The sequence below is a fragment of the Cervus elaphus genome, chromosome 11 (genome assembly GCF_910594005.1).
Source record: "Cervus elaphus chromosome 11, mCerEla1.1, whole genome shotgun sequence".
NCBI lineage: Eukaryota > Metazoa > Chordata > Mammalia > Artiodactyla > Cervidae > Cervus > Cervus elaphus.
Genome location: NC_057825.1, coordinates 32,806,726 through 32,831,963, shown reverse-complemented (window position 1 = coordinate 32,831,963; position 25,238 = coordinate 32,806,726). Strand labels below are relative to the sequence as shown.

The 25,238-nt window shown below is 45.2% G+C and overlaps 1 protein-coding gene across 1 annotated transcript in view; it reads right to left on the bottom strand.

Annotated features, from left to right (window-relative positions):
• Positions 1–24,947, bottom strand: part of DRC1 (dynein regulatory complex subunit 1) — a 31,153-nt gene extending 6,206 nt beyond the window's left edge. Inside the window, exons 1-11 of the mRNA XM_043917745.1 lie at positions 24,513–24,947; positions 22,621–22,708; positions 18,919–19,031; positions 15,582–15,765; positions 14,469–14,606; positions 13,324–13,410; positions 12,610–12,732; positions 6,165–6,304; positions 2,492–2,626; positions 1,920–2,152; positions 1,089–1,201 (exon numbers count right to left, since the gene is read on the bottom strand). Coding sequence (XP_043773680.1) covers positions 1,089–1,201; positions 1,920–2,152; positions 2,492–2,626; positions 6,165–6,304; positions 12,610–12,732; positions 13,324–13,410; positions 14,469–14,606; positions 15,582–15,765; positions 18,919–19,031; positions 22,621–22,708; positions 24,513–24,667 — 1,509 coding nt within the window. The 5' untranslated portion in view covers positions 24,668–24,947. The remainder of the gene's footprint in view (positions 1–1,088; positions 1,202–1,919; positions 2,153–2,491; positions 2,627–6,164; positions 6,305–12,609; positions 12,733–13,323; positions 13,411–14,468; positions 14,607–15,581; positions 15,766–18,918; positions 19,032–22,620; positions 22,709–24,512) is intronic.
• Between the last annotated feature and the right edge of the window lie 291 nt (positions 24,948–25,238).

The window sequence follows — 25,238 nt, the reverse complement described above, 5'->3', positions numbered from 1 at the left end:
CCACAGGCCACAGGGGCGAACACCTGAGCTCCCCACCACAGTCCAGACCTGATCCAGTCCCATTCCCTCCCGCCCACGTCACTTCACTCAAATGCTAGTCCCCAGACTCAATGGACACGAGTTTGAGCAAGCTCCAGGAGATGGTGAAGGACAGGGAAGCCTGGTGTGCTGCAGTCCGTGGGGTCGCAAAGGGTCGGACACAACTGAGCAACTGAACAACAGAGTCCCCAGACATCTCCAGGACACAGCAGTAGATGCTGATCTGGAGCAGAGGAAGGCTGGAGGGAGATGGAGATACCAGAACAGAAACCAGTATCTGTCAGTTGGGGCTGAGAGGGGAAAAGACTGGGTGCATCCCCGAAGTGGGAACAACGCCTTGGACAGAAGGCCGCAGGCAGCAAGCTGGCGGACAGAGCAGAGAGTCGGTCAACTTCCTCCTTCAGCAGGAGCTGCCCTCAGTGGCAAGAGATCCCTGTCTTGCCCAAGAACTATCCCAAGTGGACTGGCGCCTGCCAATCTTTGTACCATTTCTCTCCCATCTCAGAAACGAAGACCTAAGTAAACAGCAATTCTGTTTGGGTACAATCGGACTTCTAGCTGAACCAGCTCCTACAAGATCATTACACCAATTCCAGTGGGTTTTCTAACATGAGTGAAGACATCCAAGGCCTAATACCCACCAAGTAATTGCAAACTCAGCTCCCAGAGAAAGGCCACCATGGGTTGCGGCCACCCTACTGTCAGATGGATGCAAGGGGGCAAGACTGGGACACTTTCTCTTGCAGATGAGCATATTTTAGCATTTTTTTAAAAAATGAATTAGCAGGGGTCCCTTGCTGGCATGGACCCACCTTGCTGACCCACGAAGGGAGGACCCCTTGGCCAGCCAGGCCAGCTCTGGAGCATGACAGCTTCTCTGCAACCCCGTGAAGCCTGGACAGGAGGGGTCCCCCCGCAACAATATCATCCTTTGGGCAGGCCCACTCTTGCCTCCAGGCCACCTCTGGTCCATCCAGTGTCATCCAAGGCGGCATTCGAGAAGCCAGGGCAGAAAGTTGCAAAGCCTCCCGCCAGGCACCCAGCCTCACCGACTCGTCACACAGGAGCATCAAGATCTTGCGGGTCGTTATTGCTGAAACTTGCTTCGGCAGGTCCAGGTAAGACTCTGATCCTGAGCTGTCCTCGTCTGCCCCCTCCTCTTCTGCGAAGGGACACAGAAGAGACAGAAAGAAAAAGAAGGTGATTCCTCTGCCTGGTTCACTTTGAGGGACAGTCAAGCCACTTTCCTTGAGAAAATGTATACGTTCAAAGGCCTCTTCAAGGCACTAAAGTCACTTTAGCTGATGAAAACCTATTATGTTGGGGGAAAAAAAGAACGGGAGGGTTGGGGTTGAAATAAGAGACTATCTGGAGAATTCTGCCGCTCCTGGCCAGCTTATAATGCCTCACTCTTCCCAATTTTCTCTACCTGGAAACATAAGACTCAAAATCCAGCCTTGACCAGGAAGTGGGAGAGAAACCGTGGACCTATTTATTCTTATTTTAGAGTTTGCTCTAACACATCTACTCTATGGTTTCTAACCCTGCGGCAGTTTAGAAACAGTCAATGAAAATGTAGGGAAAGCAGCTGCTTCACAGAAAAAAAAAGAGCTGCAGCAAGAGGAGCTGATGGCAAGAGCCAAAATTTTTCTTCACTAAAATTTACAAATGTTAGGTTTAAAGCTATACATTCCTTGTCAGAAAACAGTACTAAAAATCATGGTACTACCCAGATTTTACCACTTGCTCAAAAGGTAAAATGAGATAACACACATGAAAAGATTTTGAAAAGTGCAAGACGGCAGATTGCTGGTGGGAATACATATTCTCAGAGGCCCCTCTACTCCAGCCTGCAGACGCTCTGACTCTGTTCCGGTCACCTGCTTCCATCAGCACTTCCTCTAAGATCTGTGTGGCGGACTTCTGCTGCTGCTGAGAAATTGGCCCCACGTTCTTTAGGAACCAGAAGTTGGGTGCCATCCAGGGGAGTCCTAGATGATGGGTATGGATGATTCTGTCTACATCAAAGGCTCTGTTTATCAGGTCCTTTGCCTCCTCTTCATTCATCAGCCAAATCTCCCGAAACTGCTTGTCATCAATGAGAGCAAAATGCCTAGGAAGGAGAGTTACTGATGGTGGTCAGCTGACACCAGGGCTGGACCAGTCCCCCACATGCACCCCCAGCTAGCAGTAGGGCAAGAATTGAGGCAGAGCTGGGGGAAACCCTGGGCCCGGCCCCATCTCCGAGCCCGCGATTCTCACCTATGAGAACAAGGCAGGTGACATGCAAGTAAAGAGACAGGAGAGACAGCACAAAAGATTCTCTGGTGCCCTGGCCCAGCTCCCCAAAGCAGGTGATATCACACACTAATGAAATCACTGTCACTACCAGCTCATCTCCCACAATCCCCCTCCTAGGGCACATGCCTTGGACCCTACGTCCCTGAAATACCTCATGGCTTTCTGAAGCTCCTTGAATTGCAACACAAGGCGTTTGTAGTCTGAGGTTAGGGACTGGTTCTCCTCCTGAAATTGCTTGACCTGCTTGTTATATTTTGATCTCAGATTGTTAAGTACATCATGCAGGCTGAGTTGAAGAAGAGGGAAAAAAAGTTAGTCTACCGCTGAACTAAGGCTGCAATGTATGATCCATCCATCTGCTATCTACTCCACTCAGTTCTATAAAACCTAGGCTCAGACTTGTGGAAGGGGCAGGAAACCCTCCCAAATACTTTCCCAAACACAGCTACAACTGTGATTGAGGAAAGGAAAGCAATAGGCGGTAATGGAATCACCCAGAACTAAATGCATTTGAAACTATCCAGAACCTCAAGCCCACCAAGTTCAGTTCAGTTCAGTCGCTCAGTCATGTCCGACTCTTTGCGACCCCATGAACTGCAGCATGCCAGGCCTCCCTGTCCATCACCAACTCCCGGAGTCCACGCAAACCCATGTCCATTGAGTCGGTGATGCCATCCAACCATCTCCTCCTCTGTCATCCCCTTCTCCTCCTGCCCTCAATCTTTCCCAGCATCAGGGTCTTTTCAAAGACCCACTAAGAGGTAGCCTCTTATTCAAGAGTGTGACTGAATCGTCCTCAACAAAGCACTTGTCGGGGGCCACATCTAGTGCTGACTCACAGATTGAAATAACCTCCCTCAACTTCAGAAACAAGGAAAACAGAAAGGAAAAACTTATATTGCACCACAAGCCTATGATATATAAGTGCCCCATCCTGAAAGAGCTGATACTATTAACGAATTCACTAACTCATTCATTCGTTCACTTGTGCATTCATCAAACATGAAAGGTCTCTTTTGTGCCAAGGATATGTTGGAATACCAAGATGAATACAAGGATATGTCTGAGTACACAGCACTATCAGTGCAGCCAGAGACAAAGACAAACGTTAATTACAGAACTGTGTGAAGAGTGCTACGGAAGAGCTTCACACAGGTCACCAGGGGAACCTGGCTGGCAGGAGAGGGGTTGGTCAAAGGCTCCAGCACTAGGAGAGACGTGGCCACAGCATGACGAATGCAGGCGGGCCACCGATGCCCAGCTCACTGCTAATAGGAGTCCTGTAACTGGAAATCTGTCACATGAAATAACAAAGGCATGACTTTCAGAACCCAGACCAGACTTCAGACGTCACGCTACTGAACAGCAGCCCCATTAACACAGGAACAGGAAGGTTTGAGGACTGACATAATTCCAATTTAAAAATTCTAAAAATAAAATTTTCCCTTTCAAGCATTATTCTGAAATTGTCAGAAGATCCCTGGGGACTTCCCTGGCAGTCTAGAGGTTAAGACTCCACCTTCCAGTGCAGGGAAGGTGGGTTCAATCCCTGGTCAGGAAGCTAAGATCCCACATGGCTCGAGGCCAGAAAAAAAACCAAAAAACAAAAAACCTAAAATGCAAGCAATATTGTAACAAAGTCAATAAAGACTTTAAAAATGGTTCACATAAAAAAAAATCTTCAAAAACAAATCAGAAGTCCCCCATACACAAACACTGATCATTCCTATTTTCACATCCAAAAATTGAGACATTCTATAAGATAACTGACCTGGACTTTTGGAGGAATAACTGGTTTCACCCCCACCACACTCTCACACACATACATCAAGAGAAGAGGATACAATAAGTATATAAGTATCATGTAAAAAGGAGGTTGGCAGGTGGAGGGGTGGGGGGATCTCATAGATCAGAGAGACTTAAGGAACTTAATTTAACAACATGATGCAAATGCCTGGATCTAGATGAGGTACTAGTTTAAATAAACTCCTCAGTGGTAAAGAATCTGCCTGCAATGCAGGAGACCTGAGTTTGATCCATGGGTCAGGAAGATCCCCTGGAGAAGGGAACAGCAACCCTCTCTAGTAGTATTGTCTGGGAAATCCCATGGACAGAGGCGCCTGGAGGACTACAGTCTATGGGACCGCAAAGAGTCGGACAGAACTGAGCGACCAACACTTTTCATTGTAAAGGATGCTACATGCTAAGTCGCTCAGTCGTGTCCGACTCTTTGCGGTCCCATAGACTGTAGCCTGCCAGGCTTCTCTGTCCATGAAATTTTCCAGGCAAGAAAACTGGACTGGGTTGCCATTTCCTTCTCCAGGGGATCTTCTGGATCCAGGGATCAAACCCACAGTCTCTTAGGGTCTCCTGCATTGGCAGGCGAGTTCTTTACCACTGTCTTTGGGCAACTGGGGGAATATGAATTTGATCCAGATATTTAGATGAAATGAAATTTGCTGAAATAAAAAGCGGGAGGTTATTGACTTTTTAGAAAGAGATTACAAAAGAGTTGCAGTATGATGTTATATCTATATATTAATAGAGAGAGGGAAAGAAATATACTTAATCTCTGATAGTAAGAATATGGTATTTTTATGTCTTTATCTTGGCTTCTCTGGTGGCTCAGTGGTAATTTGCCTGCCAACACAGGAGCCACAGTAGATGTAAGTTTGATCCCTGGGTTGGGAAGATACCCTGGAGAAGGAAATGGAAACCCACTCCAGCATTCTCGCTGGGATAATTCCATGGACAGAGAAGCTTGGTGGGCTATAGACAGTAAGGTCAAAAAGAGTTAGACACGACTGAGCACATATGTTTTTATCTTACTTTCACTTGAGGTATTTTCCAATTTTGTATAATGCACATGTACTGCTTCTGTAATTACAAGTTGAGATTTATTCTCCAGATAGCCCTGAGCACACACAAAGTGACACAATGACATAAGTACTAGGTTGGCAAAAAAAAGTTCATTTGGGTTTTTCTGTAAGATGTCCTGGAAAAACCCAAATGATCTTTTTGACCAACCTAATACTTACATTGGCACTATTTGCAACAGCAAGAGTTTAGAAGTCAATAAAAAGCACAGCAGTGTGGGCCTGGTTGAGTAAATCCTAGCATATCTATGCAGTGGACTATGAAACAGCTTAAGAAATAACATGAATGTTTTCTATGAACTGGTATGGAAACATCTTGAAGATACAGAACAATGTGTATAGGATGCTATTAGTTGTGTAAAAGCAGATGGGCATGAAACTTTGTGTTTGCTTGTATGTGCATAAGGAAATTTTGGAAAAAGCAAAAGAAACGAATCCAGAGGTGGGACAGAGGACCCAGACAAAAGATGGATGGGAGACAGACTTTTTGCTGTAAACTCTTTTCTTTTTGCTGTAAACTGCCTGTGGGGTCAGGAGGACTGAACCGGTTGAATGTATCCTGTTTTCAAGAGAAAAAAAACAAAAAACACCTCTTTTAATAAGAAGTAGTTATGCGTGCAAGCTAAGTCGTTTCTGTCGTACCTGACTCTTGTGACCCCATGGACTGTAGCCTACCAGGCTCCTCTGTCCATGGGGATACTCCAGGCAAGAATACTGGAATGGGTTGCCGTGCCCTCTTCCAGGGGATCTTTCAAACCCCAGGATCGAATCCGTGTCTCTTATCATCTCCTGCTTTGACAGGCGGCTTCTTTACCACTAGCACCACCTGGGAAGCCCTAAGAATCAGTTATACTTCTAACAATTTCTACTCCTACGAAAGACTACACACCCATCCCTCTTTTCAGTACAGAAAGGCCCAGAAGAAAGACATTCTGCATTCAAGCTTACCGGTTGATCTTCCTCTTCTGCTGGGACTTAATCACTGTGCTTTCTTCATCTCTCTTCTTCAGCACCTGGAAGTTGTACTCTAACTTCTCTTGGTTTAGCTGATAAGTTGCTTTCATTTGCTGAAGCTGTTGTTCAAGAATCTAAAGTTTAAAAAAAATAATTCTAATTGGTACTGGTACAATTTATTACGCCCGAAGGTCCCTAGTCATTTATTCTGAAGTCATATTGGAGGAACCTTAGGAACAAGTGTCTCTACCTGAATTCTTAGAAAATTTATCATTAGAGGCAAATTAAAGGTCTGGACAAAGGCTCAGATGGTAAAGAATCTGCCTGCAGTACGGGAGATCTGGGTTCGATCCCTGGGTTGAAAAGATTCCCTGAAGGAGAGCATGGCAACCCACTCCAGTATTCTTGCCTAGAGAATCCCCATGGACAGAGGAGCCTGGCGGGCTACAGTCCATGGGGTCGTCAAAGGACAAGACTGATCGACTAAGCACACAATGGCGCATAATATTTTTATATTATAATTTACCATATGTGAAATATGTTTATCATATACCACAATGTTTTATTATTTCCTTACAGTATATACATTTATACACGTACAAATACATTTATGTTGCTTTGATAATCTTCAATATTATAAAATAATGGTGGGAAGTACTGCATGTAAAATATTGGGAGTATTTTACTTTCTTACAGTAGATTCTCAGAAGTCAGGTTCAAAGGTTCTCAGTAAATTGATTCCCACAATTTATGGTTCGCACTTCACTGACTGTGGGCAAGTACCCACCTCCCCACCTGTCAGTGCTCAGCACCATGCAGGGCAGGTCTGGCCCTTGGGGCAGGGGGCCTGGGATGGAGCCAGGAGCTGCCTGAAGCCACACCCGACTCTTGCTGAGCATGCTTAAAGTTTCAATCAGAAATTTCTGACTTGACAGTACCCCAACGGGCCTATAGAAGATGCTGAAGGCACAGTTTCATCTCAAGTGCAATTACTCAGGGTGGTTCTAGCCTGGCCACTGCTCTGAGCCCTGCAACCTTCTAGGGGTGGCTGTGTGCTATGTCCACTGGGGGAAAAGATTCTCAGCAATTCTTCCAGCAAAGTCATGATGATTTATGCCACTGTGCTCCAATCATAACCATCTCTGCTGCTTCAAATGGGACCAGCCCTGGACACTGGGGAGGCCACTGTTCAGCGTACCTGGCACAGAAGTCCAATAGAAAAGTTTTCTGTTGGACGGTGACAATCTGAGAGAGCGTGAACACTCACAGAGAAGGAGGGTCTCCAGAGCTGCTCTGGATTTCGGATAATCATGAGCGAGCTCCAGGCTTTGCTGGGATCGAGGCATTGGGGAGCCCCGTGACCCTGAGCATCTGGGTGTCTGCTCTAACTGTGTCCATGGACCTCCTTTGCAATGAGCCTGTCACTAAGACAGGATTTGCCAAACTTATTGGGCCATAGAACAATTTTTATATTTATAACACAGGGAGAGCACATAAGTTATAAATGTGAGCCCTACCATATGAATTCTCCTGTGAATTTCATTCTGAAAGGCAGATTATTACATAATAATCATTATGTGAATAGACTATTTTTCCTACATAATACATCTTCAAAGGAAAAAAATACCACTGGCACCATTTTTTTGTTGTTGGTTTTGTGAAACCATCATCAATATTTCGCCTAGTTGAATACAGTTTACAAAACTCTGAACAAAAGTAATTAGGCCATGTCTTTTTCTTGGTGACCTGAAAGAACTTACTAGCACCACACACTAACCAACTGAGCAAACCAGCCAGTAGATGTGACCTAAAAACAGACCTTAAATCTAAGTCAGTTTTATGGGCAAAAATATATATAATAATAATAATAATCTGTCACTGGATTGTTTTAATTTACAGTCTTTTGCTTGTGCATGCAGTTGAATATTTATTAGCCAATTTTATTTCCTCTTGTTGAAAATATCTACTCCTGCTTTTTGTTAATATTCTTAGGGCATTGGGGCTTTCTTGGTGGCTCAGATAGTAAAGAACCTGCCTGTACTATGGGAGACCCAGGTTGGATCCCTGGGTTAGGGGAGATACCCTGGAGAAGGGAATGGCAACCCACTCTGATATTCTTGCCTGGAGAAATGTCTGTGCTTATTATTCAATCATCCAAAGATATTTTCGCAAAGCTGTATCCTGTGTTCCTATAAACTAATGGCAAAACAGCATGTTTAGTTTGGAGGAATCATTTATAAAGATTATAATTTAACCTGTCACCAAAATCCTTCAGTGTTCCAGGGACTGTGGGTGTGGATCACCCACCTCTTCTCTTTCTCCTGGGGCAGTAGGAGGAGCAAAGGAGCTCCTTTCTGAAGCCAACTGCAGGCCCAGGCTGACACCAGTAGCCAACATTGCCCCAGCAGAACAGAAATTTGGTACAGCCTTTCCCTCTGGCCATCTCAGTTGATGATTCCAAAGACACCACTGGGCCTCTTTATCACTGATCTCAACCTGTGGGGGTGGAGGGGCCCCAGGGATTCCGTTAGGAACTGTAGACTCCACATTCCAAACTCTTGCTTACCCTTTTCTTCCCTGTCACCCACTCTTTAAAAAAGAAAAAGAAAAAAATTGGCCTTTGTAGCCGTTAACAATTAAGGAATATGAACTTGTCTTTTTTTAGAATTTTTATTTTATTTATCTGTTTGTTTTTGACCCGGCTGGGTCTGTGCTGCTGCATGAGCTTTTCTTTAGTTCCGGAGAGTGGGGGGCTGCTCTCTAACTGTGGCGTGGGTTTCTCCTGTTGCTGAGCGAGGGCTCTAAGGCACTCGGGCTTCCGTAGTTGTGGCTCTCGAGTTCGAGAGCACAGGCTCAATAATTGTGGCACATGGGCTTAGTTATTCCTTGGCATGTGGGATCTTCCCGGGCCAGGGACTGAACTCATGTCTCCTGCAGTGGCATTCTTATCCACTGAGCCACCAAGCCCTCACTCACTCTCTTAAACTACTTATACTATTCACAATCTTGCTTTCTAACTCAAATGATTGTAAACTCCTAGAGGACAGAAACTGTATCTTATTTGTTTTTATGCTTTGCACCAGGTAAGTTCACAGTACTTGTTAAGTAAATAACTTGTATTTAATTTTTGTGATTAATATTCTCGCATTAAAGTTGTACTAAACCATTTTCCAATTTTAAGTGAGCACATAAAGCCTAAAAATAAAAGTTGCTTCCTACATCAAGAGCTAAGTGTTCCTAGCACTTTTATTTTGGGGTGGTGGGTATCGGCGGTTAAATTGTTGAGTACACAATGTTTATAGGTTTCTCTTTGTTCATTGTTAATATGACCTTTCTAGCAGTAAGAACTGAAAAGTATACCTTCTTATTTTTACTTCTTGTACCTATCAAGCCAAACCTATATGTACTGGATCTTCTATATTTTGGGGGTTTGCAAAAAAATTAGTTCCATATTTTAGAAATGATACAGTGCAAAGATTTAGTGTTAGGAAGTGAGCTGCATGACATATCTTTCTGACAAAAATTGATGCTATCTGACTTTACTATCTAGTGACTACAGCTCAGAGGCACTATGATAAAGTTCAACCTACTAAAATATTCCACATATTGCAATATGGGTAATCCATGATTCAACTACCTTTTTCTCAGTTCAAGGGTAAAATATGGTACAGTATAGTCATTCTGACACAGGGAAGAACTGTTACACCAATGAACTGCATGCAGGTTCCCACTCTGAGAGTCTCCATCTGTCTGCCTCCCAAATACCCACACCTCACCACTAGTCCATCCAGACAGCGTGAGCCAGGAAAGCCAGGTCTCCTGGGCTACCTGCCTCTCTGCCCCTCACCTCCCTAGTCTTATCTCTTTTCTATAATCTCCTCATGTCCCATGTCCTTCTTGGCTTCATTAACGTCCTTCAATAACTTCTTTACTTCATTCAAGCATTTGAGCATTGGATTAAGAACATGAAGTTCCAAGCCTACAGCTCAACAGCAATAAGTTACTCAAGTTAGGAAATAGGGAAAGAACCTGAATAGACATATCTCCAAAGAAGACATGAAGATGACTAATGGGCACATGAAAAGATGCTCAACATCACTGATCATCTGGGAACGGCAAATCAGAACCACAGTGAGATATCACTTCATACCTATTAGGATGGCTATTATCAAAAAACAAAGGACAGCAAGCATTGACAAGGATCTGGAGAAAAGAGAATCCTTCGACAGTTAGCAGGAATGCAAACTGGTACAGCCACTATGGAAACAATATGGCAGTTTCTCAAAAAATTAAAAATAGGGTTACTATTTGATAGGGTAATATTAATATGTAACCTGAAAATTTGAAATCTGGAACTTGAAGAGGTGTCTGCACTCCCACATTCATTGCAGCGTGATTCACTTCAGTCAAGATATAGAAACAATCTAAATATCTGATGATGGACTAATGGATTTTTAAAAGGTTCCCTGGTGGCTCAGACAGTAAAGAATTCACCTGCAATGTTGGAGACTGAGGTTCGAAGCTGAGCTGGGAAGATTTCCTCAGAGAAAGGAACCGCTACCCACTCCAGTATTCTTGCCTAGAGAATCTCCATGGACAGAGAAGCCTGGCGGGCTACAGTCCATGGGGTCACAAAGAGTTGGACACGACTGAGCAGTTAACACTATATACATACAATGGCATATTATTCAGCCTTTAAAAAAAGGAAATCCTGCCATTTGCAACAACAGAAATGGACACGCAGGGCATTATGCTAAGTGAAATAAGCCTGATACAAAAAGACAAATGCTGCATGATCTCACTTACATGTGAGATCTAAAATTATTAAAAAGAAGCAGAGAGTAGAATTTGCATTGAGGGCTGTCAAGGGCTGGAGGAGGGGAAAATGAGGAGGTACTAATCAAAGTGTTACAAAGTTTCATCTATGCAAGATGAATAAGCCCTGGAAATAAAATGTACAACTAAGAGCTCATGATCAACAATACTGTACTGTATACTTAAAAATTTGCTAAGAGGGTAGATCTTCTATTAAACGCCTTTACCGCAAAAAGAAAAAACAACAACAAAAAAGAATGTGAGGATCCATTACTTCACTGTTAGAGACCAGTATGTACTGCTATCATGTAAATGATCATAGAACCAAGATAACTTCAGAAAACTTAACTATAGCTATTTTCTTTCTTTCTTTTTTTTTTTTTTTAGCTATTTTCATTAACAGTGTAATGTGTACAGCCCACAGAAGCCATGCTGCTTTTTTACAAAAGTCTACTGTTCCTTGTCAGTAACTCTCAGCTCCCTGACACTAATATTAAGAAAGGCTCAAGAAAATTCTCAAGACTGGAAAAATATCTGTAGTCTAATAGGATTTTTTTTTTTAATGCCTGGGACCACGGTAGTGAAAGCGCTGAGTCCTAACCACTGGACCACCAGGGAATTCCCTAATAGGGTTTTTTAATTTAATCTCATTATAGAAAGCTACAAGAGGAGTTAAGAACTGAAATTCTACCAAAGGCTATGTGGAAAAACTTTAACATGTTTTTCTACATGAAGACTGAAATGAACATAACATGCTTGAATATTAAGATGCAACTATGTTACATCTAAATGTAGTTAGGGATAATTTTTTTTTAACCTACGTTGAAACACAGAATCTTAGGTTTGGACAGAACTTTAGAAACCAGAAAATCCAACCCCCTTCCCACTGCAGGAATCCTTCTTCTACACTGAAGACAGACACAGTCATTTAGCCTCTGAATACTTTATGACATAAAAGGACTCTTTGTTCTGTGGGATGACCCTTTTCTGTGTGAGACAGTTCCAACTGTGAGGCAATTCTTTCTGACGGTGAGTCAGAATCTGCCTTATTGCTATGTTCAACCAGCATCAGGAGGCTGTTTGGAATACCGGGAAGGACAGAGGTTATCAAGGCACACAGAACTGGGTTTGAATCCAGGGCTTACCATTTACCAGATAAATAAATAGCCTTGTCTCTGAGCCTCAGTTTCATGGCATATAAAATGACACTAGTGATTTCTCCCCCTTTGAGTTACTGGAAGGATTAGGGAAACTGTGTGTTAAGTGCCTGGAGTATGGTAGGCACCCATCGCAGGGTGGCCACCCTACCATTACCTGGCCCTAGAGATGTTTTCCCTCCACCTGGCAAAAATGCATAGTTCTCTCAGTGATCCCTCACATGCCATGGTTTCCAGACCCCTTTGGCATCTTGGCAGTTCTCCACTGGTTTATTACAGAAAGAATTCCTCCACGTGTTTCTTGTACATGAGCTCCTTCAGATACGATCACTCAGAGCAGATAACAAGTAAGTACTGGTTGGATGGACTAGCTCTAGAATATTATGGGCGGTTGCTAAGGATGAGACATTCACAGGTGCTCCGTCTGCCGAGCCGCCCAGACACCCTGGTGGAGAAACAAGTCACACCTGCACGTCCTGCTCCAGCTTGATCTTGATCGTGTTGTACTCTTCGCAGTCCCAGACTCTCTGCTTGTTGAGCTGTTTCTCGTAGTCCTCCACCTTCTTGATGCGGTTCATCAGATATTCCAGCTGAAGGCACAGGGAGACAGGGGGAAGGACAGGCCCCATCCCTGTTCTAACTCTGAAGGGAGTCTCTCTGCCCTCAGAAACCCTGTGCCCCAAGGCTTTGAACTCGAAGGCCATGGCTTGCATTGCTTACCGGAGTCCTGACTCTATAGACTCTAAGAGGAGTGCAGACCCTGCCATCAGACATTGGTATTTCTAAGAAAAAAATCTAGTGGATCTTGGTCATATTATTTATTTGTTCTTTATGTCTCTGAAATAAATTGATAACCTCACACCCTTTAGAATGTGCCTTAAGACAGTTTCTTGGGCCACGAATACCCATGGCTGGGGGAGATAGCCCGGAAACAAAGGAGAGAGTGGCAGGACCAGTGAAACCACAGAGGGCTACACACGTGGTGCTGACCACCACCACCACAAGAGGGGGCCATCCACAGGCCCTGCTGCTGACCTGGCCGTCGCAGTCAGGATGTGGGGCTACAGCAGTCTTCCCCAAGGTACAAAAAGCTAGCAAATTCAGCCTCAACAGGAGTCACCCCAGACTCTACAAATCACCACTGACACCCCCTCTGCCTCCCCCACTGGCCACTCCCTGACCTCTTTGGCGTTGTGAGCCTGTAAGGCCCGCTCCCATTTCTTCTTATTGCTGGTCAGCAGCTCCTGTCTCTCCACCTCAAATGCTTTCTGTGACCAGAAGGAAAAAGGGCTCTTGTGTCTGCTTTAATCAGGCAGGTCCCACAGCATCAAAGAGCGCTCAGACAGCAGCAGCAGCACCGCGTCTCCACCCACACAAAGTCGAACCCAAATGGAGACTTGTCAGGTTTCATGCACCCAAAGCACCGTGGAAGGAGCTGCATGGGGAGTGTTACAAAGCCTAGGTTTCACAAGGATTGTGAGAGGAAGTGTGCCAGCCGTCCTATGTCCAGTGGGGGACGGCCAGGGCCTAGAAGTCACAGGGCCAACCCTGGCATGTATTCCACTGGGACTCAAGTGCGAGCACTGCAGTGGCTGGGGTTTCCATGAAGCAAAGGCAGCATGGAGCTCACAGAACAGGAGGTGGGGGGTGTGGATGGGAATGCAGAGATAAATCTGTGTTAATCCAAAGAGAGGCCACCGCCTCTTGGCTCTCTTCCATATTTGGAAAGGCCTGTCTGGATGTCAGTCCTAAACATTTCAGGCGAGTCCAGAGTACAGGCTCCTGGATCCTGTTTGACACACCCCTTTCCCCTCCCCACATCCCTGACTGTCAGATAAGTGGCTCATAAACGCCTGATGTTCTGGAACACTGATCTCCCTCCTCTACTCCTCTTACTTTACCCTGTTTAATCTTCTTTCCAAGTGCTTATCACCACCTGCCAAATTACATACATAGTAATCTATCTGTCTATTGTGTAGCTGCCTCTGCTAGAATACAGGTTCCATCCAGGACTTTGTCCCTGGTTGTTGCCCCAGCCCCTGGCACAGTGCTTGCCATTTAGTAGACACTTGCATATTTGTTGGAGGAGGGAACATATGAACAAGCAAATGAATGAAACCCTAGAGCAGAGACCTCAATGAGAGCAGTGAGACGGAGCAATGACAGCAGTCTAGGGCCCTCCCTGGGTGGTTAGGACAAGCCAGCCTCCCCCCAGGGGCCTCCTCCCAGGACCTCCTGCCAGGGCCTCCTCCCACAGCCTGCTGCCAGGGACCTCCTGCCAGGGCCTCCTCCCAGGGCAGGGGGCAGCTCTCTCACACACCATTACCTCGATATTTTGGAGCTCCTGGCGAAAGGTTTTCATCACATTCTTCACCTGCTCTTCCATCCTCTCCAGGAGCAGGCAGATGTCATCTGACTGTTTCTTCAAATCCTTCACGTACTGGTCATCTTTTATTTTTAACTCCTAGAGAAGAGCATATCAAAGGTTGGTCACCAACTGAGACAGAAGCCGGAGGCTGCCAGCTCCCAACCCCCAGACCACCCTCGGACCCCTCCCATCAGCTCACACACTAGAAAATACAGCTGCACAAAGGGAAGGTGCTGGATAGGCTTCTTCCTCGCCTATCCAGGGAGAAGCATGGGTGTTTGGAGCCCATGGACTCAGCTCAGGGCAAAGCCTCAACGAGAAGCCCAGGATCAAACCCCAAGAGGACTACTTGCCGCAAATCTCCCTGCAGGTTCCCAGAAAACCCGGGTGCTCCTGCCAAGCAACGAATGTCCACGTTCTAACACAGGCACACATCTACTGCAGACTGTTCCATGCCTTAACTAAGCACAGAAGGCCTGAAACAGCATTTGCTACAACAGGACATCTTTCTCTTAGGCAGCCAATGATTCTAAAATGACTACAGAACTTTCTCTTCCGGTTAAAAGGATATTATCTGAGGGACTTCCCTGGTGGTCCAATGGCCAAGAATTCACCTTGCAAGTCAGGAGACTAGTTCGATCCCACATGCTACCAAGCAACTACGCTTGCACACCACAACTAAAGAGCCTGTGTGCCCCAACTGACACAGCCAAACAATAAATATATACTTTTTTTTAACAATAATCTTAAAAAAAAATTATATAGCCTGAAACAACAAGGTCCTACTATAGAGCACAGGAACTATATTCAATATCCTGTGATACACCGTAATGGAAAAGAATATGAAAAAGAATGTATACCTATGTATAACTGAGTCACTTTGCTGTATAACCATAATTAACACAATATAGTAATTCAACCATACATTGATTTAAAATATTTTTAAGTATATTGCCCAAGCTGTACCACGTTCTTGGTAATGAAGTGAGGTCTCTGCCTTTCTCCATTCAGGAAAAGCACACGTTCCCCCAGCTCCATCCCCTGTGGCAGGACCCAGGGTCAGGCTCTTGCCTGCTGTAACTCGCTGATCAGCTTGTTCTTATCTTCGATCAGCCCTGCGCAGTGCACCTGCTGGGCATTGAGCATTTCCCACAGCTCCTGAGGGATTCTCCGCTGCTTGCCCTCCTCCCACTTGATGGTGATCTCATCAAATTTGTCCTGGCTGGTCTTGACCTCGTTCTCCAGCTTTTCAAGTCTGCAAATAAATAAACAGACCAGCTCTGGAAGCTGCCTTCCAAGAGCACAGGATGGCTCTCTAGGATCTGGAAAACAGGTCAGGGTATCACGCCCTGCCTGCCTCCAGGTAGAACCACTGTAAACCAAACCAGGCTCTAAGAAATCTTTTTAGTTTAAAGCTTGACTGTAAATAAGAGGCCAAGTAAACAAAACCAGAACAAAATGGTTTTGACCCAGAACAAAAATGGATCAGCATTAAAGCCGTACAAACACACCTGAGAGTCACCTGGTCACCCTCTGAGTAAGACAGTGACTCAGTAGTTAAGCACTTGGTCACAGGCCCCATAGCTTGTGTTCAAATCCTGATTTTGCTACTGGCTCTCAACTTTAGGCGAATTGCTTAACTTCTGCAGGCCCCATTTTTCTCAGCTGTAGAATAGAGAGGACAGAAGCATCTACCTTCCTGTGACTGTTGTCAGGATTAAATAAGATGATTCCCAGCACAGTAGTCACTTAACAAATGGCACTCCTATTATTATCTTTTACTATTGACATGACTTCAACTGTCTGGCCATTCCCCTCCCAAATTATCAATAAATGACTAGTGGAACATACAAAAAAGGAAAATAGCACCATTAGCAATGAAAAATAGGAATGGTCTCCCAGAATTCCAAAAATGCCAAAGAAACCGTGTGATGGAGCACACCAAGGATGGGACTAGATAGAAGGAGGCATTAGGGCTGAGATGTGAGGCCCCTTCTGAGAACAGGGGCCAGGACACATGCCTGCAACACACTCCCAACTTCAGTAACCGGTCCTTCTATGAGATCGTCTCCAAACAAGGGAGCAAACTCCCTTAATGAAAAGAATCACAACGTAACTATCTTGTGAGCCCCTCTCTCCTTCCCACCTTCCAAGCTAGGGCCCGGAAGACATTTATCATTCCATTAACTTTTTTTTTTCCCTAAACATGAGTAACAGCTGTCAGGTTACATTTCCAAAACCCACATTTATCTTGTAACCACTACCCATGACCTTCCGTTTCTCCTCAGGGGCTGCAGGAGAAGCCTGACTCCTCAATGGGGCCCTCAGGGCCTTTCCACAGTTGCCCCTGCTGGACATCAGCCAGTTCAGTCCCCAGGCCATGACAGGCAGTGGGAAATTTCAAGAATAAATTATATTAGGCTTCCCTGGTGGCTCAGGGAAGTGGTAAAGAATCTGCCTGCCAACACAGGGGACACAGGTTTGACCTCTGGTCTGAGAAGATCCCACATGACGTGGGACAACTAAGCCCATGAGTCGTAGCTACTGAAGCGCGCGTGCCTAGAGCCCATGCTCCACAACAAGAGAAACCACGGCAAGGAGAAGGCAGTGCCCTGCAGTGAAGAGTAGCCCCTGCTCACCACAACTAGAGAGGGCCCTCTTGTAGCAACGAAGACCCAACACAACCAAAAATAAATACATGAATAAACAAATCTGAAAAAAAGAAAGAATAAATGATATCTTAGTGACAGTGGTAAAATTGCTAATGGGGAGAACTACTCTAAAACTTTGGCCACCTGATGCAAAGAGCTGACTCACTGGAAAAGACCCTGATGCTGGGAAAGATTGAAGGCAGGAGGAGAAGGGGACGACAGAGGATGAGATGGTTGGATGGCATCACTGACTCAATGGACATGACTTTGGGTAAACTCCGGGAGTTGGTGATGGACAGGGAGGCCTGGCGTGCTGTAGTCCACGGGGTTGCAGAGTCGGACACGACTGAGTGACTGAACTGAACTGAACTGAACTTATGTAGAACCAATGAAAATATTGTTATTAAAATTTCACTGTGTATGTACCTGCTGAGAGAAGCAAGAGGGCCCCGTGGGGTGCTTTTGTAATTGGACTACAGGTAAGGAATTCATTGAAGAACAAGTCAAAGAAGAGTTCACTTGAAGACCTCTGTTCCTGATGTTATCAGTCCTCTGTGTGCAAACCAAGGAAGCTGAATCCTGCTAAGCAGCTTACTCCTGTCTCCCTGTCAAGGCAGCTGAACCCTGGGAGGTGGGTGTGCCCACCGCCCACTTGCTGAGGCCTGGAGCTGAGGGTTGGCCACAGAAGAGTTTCCATCATCCCCCTGACCCTCTATACTTCCAGTCGTGGATTCCTTACCATTCTTTAACACACTGCTACATTTGAACACAGCCTTCATGGGTCTGGTTTTTATGATTAATTTAAACCCAGAACAGCTTAACCTACCTTCTCAACCTCATCCTTTTCTTCCACCACCCCTACACATCCCTCACTTTCATGCCATTCCCAAGCATTATACAATCTCATGCCTCTGTACAAGTTGTTCCTAATATGCCCACTCCTTGATTCCTCCAACTCCTATTCATCCCTTACAGCCCACCTCAAATATCACTTTGCCTGGAAAGTTTACTCTAATCTCTCCAGGGAACATTAAAGATCACCTTACACATGTTTCCATAACTCTTATACATAACTTTGTCATGTACACATAGTGTGTGTGTTCAGTCGTGTCTGATTCTTTGTGACCCCAAAGATTGTAGCCTGTTAGGCTCCTGAGTCCATGGGATTCTCCAGGCAAGAATACTGGAGTGGGGTGTCATATCCTACTCCAGGGGATCTTCCTGACCCAGGGATCAAACCCATGTCTCTCATGTCTCCTATATTGGGAGGTGGATTCTTTATCACTGCACCACGTGGGAAGCCCATACATACCTTTGTAACGTGTGTTAGTTGCTCAGTCATGTCTGATTCTTTGTGATCTCATGAACTGTAGCCCACCAGGCTCTTCCATCCATGGAATTCTCCAGGCAAGAATACTGGAGTAGGTAGCCATTCCATTTATTTTAACACAAATCATGGTGGGGTGGAGGTTTCACATCTATCTCAACCAGACTATGAACATCAAGAGCAGAGGCCATGTCCACTCCTCTTTGTATCCACCGGGTTTGGAACACATTAGAAAGGCAACACTTGAGGAAGGAGGAGGGAAGCAATGAGGGAAGGGGAGAGGGAGGGAGGAGTGGAGGGAAGGAGGACTCAAAAGGGGCAAGAAGCGGATCCTTCTAGACCAGGTTTGATAAAGAACGGGGAGAATTTGGGGAGCCAGAGAAGAGACACTTCACATCCCTCAGGCTGCAGACCCCAGGAGGTTCCTCACCTCTGACGCTTGATCTCCTCTTCCTCGACTCGCCTGTGGATCTCTCTGGTATCTGTAGCTACCTGGATATTTGTCACCAACTCAGTGCCACAGAGCAGCAGTTTAGCCAGTTTCTGAAACCAAATAAGAATTTATAAAGCTAGAAACACTTGCATAACTGTCTGTAGCTGTGTGATCCAGCCAAGCAGGAATTAAAAACTATCTGATAACTTTTAAGAGTAGAAGCTACTTAGCAACCCGTTTCCATCAGGACACTCGTGATGTGATGTTACAGCTTACGATCTACAAGCATTCTGCACTTCCATATGTCCAGTTTAGTCTCGCTAGAGAAGGGACCAGCCCACCAGTACGAGGTAATGCGCTCTGGGCACATCTTGGCACTTTCTCCAACAGGCCTCTGAGTGATTGACACTGCCAGGGTCCTTTCTAAGAATCTCAGTTGGGGACGTGAGACATATAATAATAGTTGTCCTGCAATGTGCATTTCCTCCCTCTCCTTTTAATAACAGAACACCCATTTTAGCTGGCTGGGCATTTGACCTCTCCAAAAAGATACACCTCCCAACATCCCTTGCAGCTAGAATGCACATGAGGAGCAGTGCACGTGACATTTCTGAATGGTGCCTTGAAGGGGAAAGCTGTGCCCTCTCCTGCCCCCTTTTTCTCTATCTCCCAGGCTGGCATGTGATGCTAAGTATGTCATGGTCAGCAGACAAAGGCAACCTAAGGAAGGGCGGAAGGAGCTGAGGTTCCCAACCTCGAGGAACCTCCATATCAGCCCTGGACTATGTCCACTCTGAGCTATTAAATGAACCAGAGAAATAAGCTTCTATCTTGTTTAAGCTAATGGTATGTGGGACCTTTGGCTAGAGGTGTTCTAACACAGGAGACTTCTGTAACTGACTGCATTACCCCTCCCTCAAAGGCTCAGGAGTTTTGCTACTGGCACCCCACTTCTAAATTCCTCTTCGTAAAGTTCACACTCAGCATCTTCACTCCTGACCTTTTGGTGATGTCTTGATTTCAAGATAATACATCCTCTCAACAAAAAGTTCAGGAATCCTCAGGTTATGTCTGAGCTTTTCCAAGTCTGTTCTGGAACTTAAAAATTTTCCAACTCTCAGATCATTTCTGAATGAGGAACCTATAAATTTCCCTGCTCCAAAGAGTCACTGAAATGATCGGAGACTCTATTTCATCTCTCTCTTCTATGGAAATTTTGAAATGTGGTTTTACGAATACATAACTGAACTTTAACCCAGATCTCCAGGGTCCTCCAGACTTTTTTTAAACAGCTCCAGCCTTATCACTTGTGCCAAATGGTTTTAAATGCATAAGGAAGTATCGACTTTTCTGTAGTGTGCAGCAATTTTCTATTTCCTACTCAGATAATGTGAACATCAGAAGTATCTGAATCAAGTATTTAAGACCCAAAGTAAAACTGAAAACATTGCCATTATCAACAGATTAACAGACACACCCTAACATTTTTGAGACCCAGAGTAAGAGTTTAAATGAAGGTCCACATATCACATACCTAAATATTTAAAACTTATAATTCAGTGTAATAAGCCATTAAACACATTCTGTCCTCCTACCTTGGCACCTTCATAACAGAAGCCCTGGTTTGAATTCATACTACGACTCGGAGCTCCAACTCAGAACTTGGTGGCTAAGAGGGAGAGAGTATCAGCCCCCAGCCTAGAGCCCAGCCCCTGGCCACCAGCCTGGAGCCCAAGCCATTCTCTTCATACTCCTAGCTCCGCATCCTGCACCATGAAGGGCATCAGACACCGGCACGTGAATTTCTCAGACCACACGTGAGAGCTCTATTAAACCCTTTGGCCACCCCTGAGCAGAACAAAACCTAGGAAGAGGCTGATGCAGGCCTTGAAAGTGGGCTCAGAACCGTTTGGACAGGGAATTTGGAGTTCTGTGATAGAAGGTGATCTAATGGGAGCACTTGGGCTCTGAATAAACTTGAGGCAAGTCTACTTGAGGGGGCACATCTAGAGGAGGGCCAGAACAGGACACAGGACTCTCCTCATTATCACTTTTATTCAATGGGCTAGAAGCATATCTAGTGCAACAAAGCAAGAAAAACAAGTTTTTAAGTATCAAAATTGAACAGGAAAAGATAAAACTGTCATTTTCAGATGATACGATTATATGTTAAAAAAAAGAACCCACAGGTTAACTAAGAGAATTAACAAGTGAATTTGACCAGGCTGCTGGCTATCAGGTCAATATGCCAAAAGCAATTATACTTTTACATATCAACAACAAACAATTAAACCTTGACAAAAAGTGTAAAACATTGCTAAGTGATATTAAAGAATACTTATATGCAAAAGAAGGGATATTTTATACTCATGGGTTGCAAATCTATATTGGTAAGATATTAATTCTTTCCCAGATTGATCTGTACTTTCAATCTGATCTCAATTAAAATCCCAGCAGGTTTTCTGGTGGAAATTGAGAAAATAATTCTAAAATGTATGTGGAAATACAAAGGGTCAAGAACAGCCACACTCTTCATGATTTAAGTCCTAAGTGAAAGCAACATAGGAAACCTGCTAATAAAAACAGTATTCTCTCTCTGGTTTTACACTCAACTTTAGAGTGCTCAGGATGAATAGTATTTTCAAGATTATATCAGTATCAACTAAAACAGTACTCTCAGGATTATATACAATATTCCTTCTATCCTACACAGAAATGCTCAGAGATCATCCACCTTTAGATGAAGTACCCTAAGTGCAAAGGGATGATGTGACATCTACTTCACAGTTATCAACAGATCTGGAACAAAAACCCATGACAGTTCAATATTCTTTCCACTACAACAAAATATCTTAGCCTTGACCCAGGACAGTCCAGGTAATTCAGTTGTTTCTAGATATCTCTAGGCTCTATAATCAGACATGACTGAGCAACTGAACTGAAATGAGGCTCCATAATAATATTTCAGTAATTTGGATACTTTCTCCCAGTAACTGCATTTCAGTTCCAGAAATGATCTCTTCTTCTCCCCACTTTTAGAAATCCCATCTATCTTTCTAAGATCCAGTTCCAATCCTACTTTCTCCTTAGACCTTCCCTGATCAGGCCGGTTGGGTGAGCTCTTTTCCATGCAATTAATTAATTAAATGTGGCACTGTGCCACTTGGCGCTCCCTGCTTTGAACTACTGTTTATCCCTCCTGCCCCTCTTGCTTCAAGTCCTTTATTACCTGTTTCAGGAGCCCTGTCATCACCATGGGAGAGCGATCAAAGACTTTTTTTTAGTGTTCACTGGGTACAAGCTTGAGCCTACTCCACAGCCACAAAGAGGCCTCGCTCATCTAGAACCTAACAGTTCCACTGGGACACCGCACGCACACACATTCAGAAAGTCAAACAAGGCAGAAAATTGTCTATAGTGAAATAAATGAATGGTACAGACGAGAACAGTTCCATGTGTGACTTCAAAGAATTCAACCTGCTTCGCGGAAGACATCGTGGAGAAGTTGGGCCGTGAGACAGTCTTCAAGTCCGGGAACCAAGATTGAGGAGAGGGGAAGAGGGAGGGAGAGGACAGGAGGGAAGAAGAGCGGAGGGGCGGGGCTTGGCATTGCCGCATCAGAGGCCCAGCACAGAAAGAGTGAAGCCTCAGTCTGGGTCCTACTGGACTGGTGGGACCCATTTATACCCCATTTCCTACCAGTCTGCTTTCTTCTTTCTGTTTGTAGCTCTTGCTTTGATCTTCCTCACTCTCCTTCTTCCCATCTAAATATTCTCCAAGAGCTTCCCTGGGATGGAAAAAACGCAGAGAAAATGAAGTTTAAATTCTAGGAAGTAAAATCTTTCACTCTTTTTTTCCTAACTTTGATTTTTGTGTTTGTTTTTTTAAATCTTTCTGCTGAGCTGTGCATGGCCTGAGGGATTTAAATTTAAATTTTTAATTTTCATAGTATATTTCACCACATACAAAAATATATTCCATAGGGATAAAAATTTGAATACTAAAAAGAACACATCCGGGATTTCCTTGGTGATCCAGTGGTTAAAACTCTGAGTTTCCAGTGCAGGGGGTGCCTGTGGGATCTAAGCTCGCTCCCCATGGAACCTGCCTCCCCTGCACTGGAAGGGCAGAGTTTTTTTTACCCCTAGCCCCCGCCCCCCGAGGGGCATGTGGGATCTTTGTTCCTCCAAACCATTCCCTAAAGAGCAACAAGGGTGATCTTAACATGCTTAGAAAGTTGAGAAATTTTCACACTAGGTTGTTGGCCTGTGGGTAAGAGCTACAGCCATATGGAAGGTCAAATGGACACTCCAAAACTGCACCCAAGTGCATAACAAACAATACTGTAGACTAGGGCTATGGTAGGGATTAGCATCACCCTTAGGAATCTCAAGGACTTCTCAGGTGGCTCAGTGGTAAAGAACCTGCCTGCCAATGCAGGAGACGCAAGAGACGTGGATTCAATCCCTGGGTTGAGAAGATCCCCTGGAGAAGGAAATGGCAACCCGGGTCTCTCACACTGCAGATTCTTTACCATCTGAGCCACCAGGGAAGCTTCATACATGTGTAGAAGTAGGGGGTAAATGGGAAACCTCTGTAGTTTCCACTCAATTCTTCTGTGAACCTAAAACTGCTCTAAAATATGAAGTGTATTAATTTAGAAAAAAAGATCTAAAGATGAAGAATATTCTGTGATACATGAACATTATATGAAATGCAAATTTCAGTGTCCTTAGGTAAAGTTTTTGTTGGAACACAGCCACATCACTTTGAGGCCCTTGTGTCCAAAGGCCGGGAGACAAGAGAAGCACCATCTCGGCAAGGCAGCTGACCCTGACCAGCAGGACGAGTCACAGGACCCACAGTGCGGGTGTTCAGGCAGTCATGGGTTCACGCAAGTTCCCCTCGGTCCCCCTCCTTAAGACAGGCCACAAAGTCTGTGAGTGGACGGGAGTGGCAACCCCAGCCTGAGAATGGTATGGTTATCAGCCTCAGACCCTGCAGGAAAAGGGTTTTGTGTCACACAGCCAGATAAGCCACTGAGACCAACAGAAGTGATAGCCGAGGTCCTCTCTGTAACCCCTTGTCTTCGGAAGGAAGGCAGGCTGGGAGGCAAGGAGGAAAGAACGACCTCAGAGGACAGGTCATGAAGCCCCAACATCTTCAGGTACGGCCCGCAGTGCCTGGCGCAGCAGGCTCTCCATGAACGTGCTGGAGGGATTCCTACTTGCATCTTTGACTTTACTAGGATGAGATGGCTGGATGGCATCACCGACTCGATTGACATGAGTTTGAGTAAACTCCGGGAGTTTGCGTGCTGCGATTCATGGGGTCGCAGAATCGGACACGGCTGAGCGACTGAACTAAACTGAACTGAAGTGTATTCAACGCTTTAATATCACATACTTTGTTTGAACCTTCTGGTAGAAGAGTTTTCTATCTCATCAAAAAACAAGACCAGCTCACACGGAGGGCACGCGGGCCCCTCACTGCAGGGGCTCCGGCCTGGAGAAGCCACCCCGTCATTTCAGCACCCGGGACACCCGCACCCTGGGCGCTCCTTGGCTGGACGCGCCCAAACCCTGGCTCACCGCCTCCGAGCTTCCAAGCGCGCCGCGATGCGCAGGCGCCGGGCCTGGATCCGCTCCTGAGGATTATCAGAATGAATGGAGGGTCCGAGAATGGGGGTGGCTAAATGTTCCTCCTCCTTCTCCTCCAGGACCCCCAGGGATCCCGGCGGATTCATGGCAGGTGCCTTCCGCCCCCCGGGCAGCTCTGCCGGGACCACCGCGGGACTACAGCTTGGTTGCTAACAACAAAGCTGTTGCCAGGGAAACGCTGTCACCTGACCCTCAGCTGGCGTGGTTGCGCGCGCAACCCCTCAGGCCGGGCGCACTGGTGTTCCTATCGCTGTGATCTCGCCTTAGGGCTTTATTGCTCTCTGCTGCATTTACGGTGAGGACTGTATTGAATCCCCCACTAAGGCTCAGGTGGTATTAATAGAGGCTGGAAGACTTAAGAGCTGAACCAAATTGTGATTCATCACTTACCGACCCTATGATTAATTCTTCATCCATCAAATAAATAATCCTCAAAATGACCATATTCATCTAATGTAATTCAATGTCTACTCTATGCCAGTCACTGTGCTAGCTCCGAGGATCCAAGCGTTGTCCTTTCCTCCATGGAGGGGGTAGAATAGGTTCACTCAGAAATTCTGAACTAAAGTACATTGCATCCACCTGCTTGTCATCCATTCTTTTTTGAAATTAATATATATAACTTTATTTTTGGCTGTGCTGGATCTTCTTTGCAGC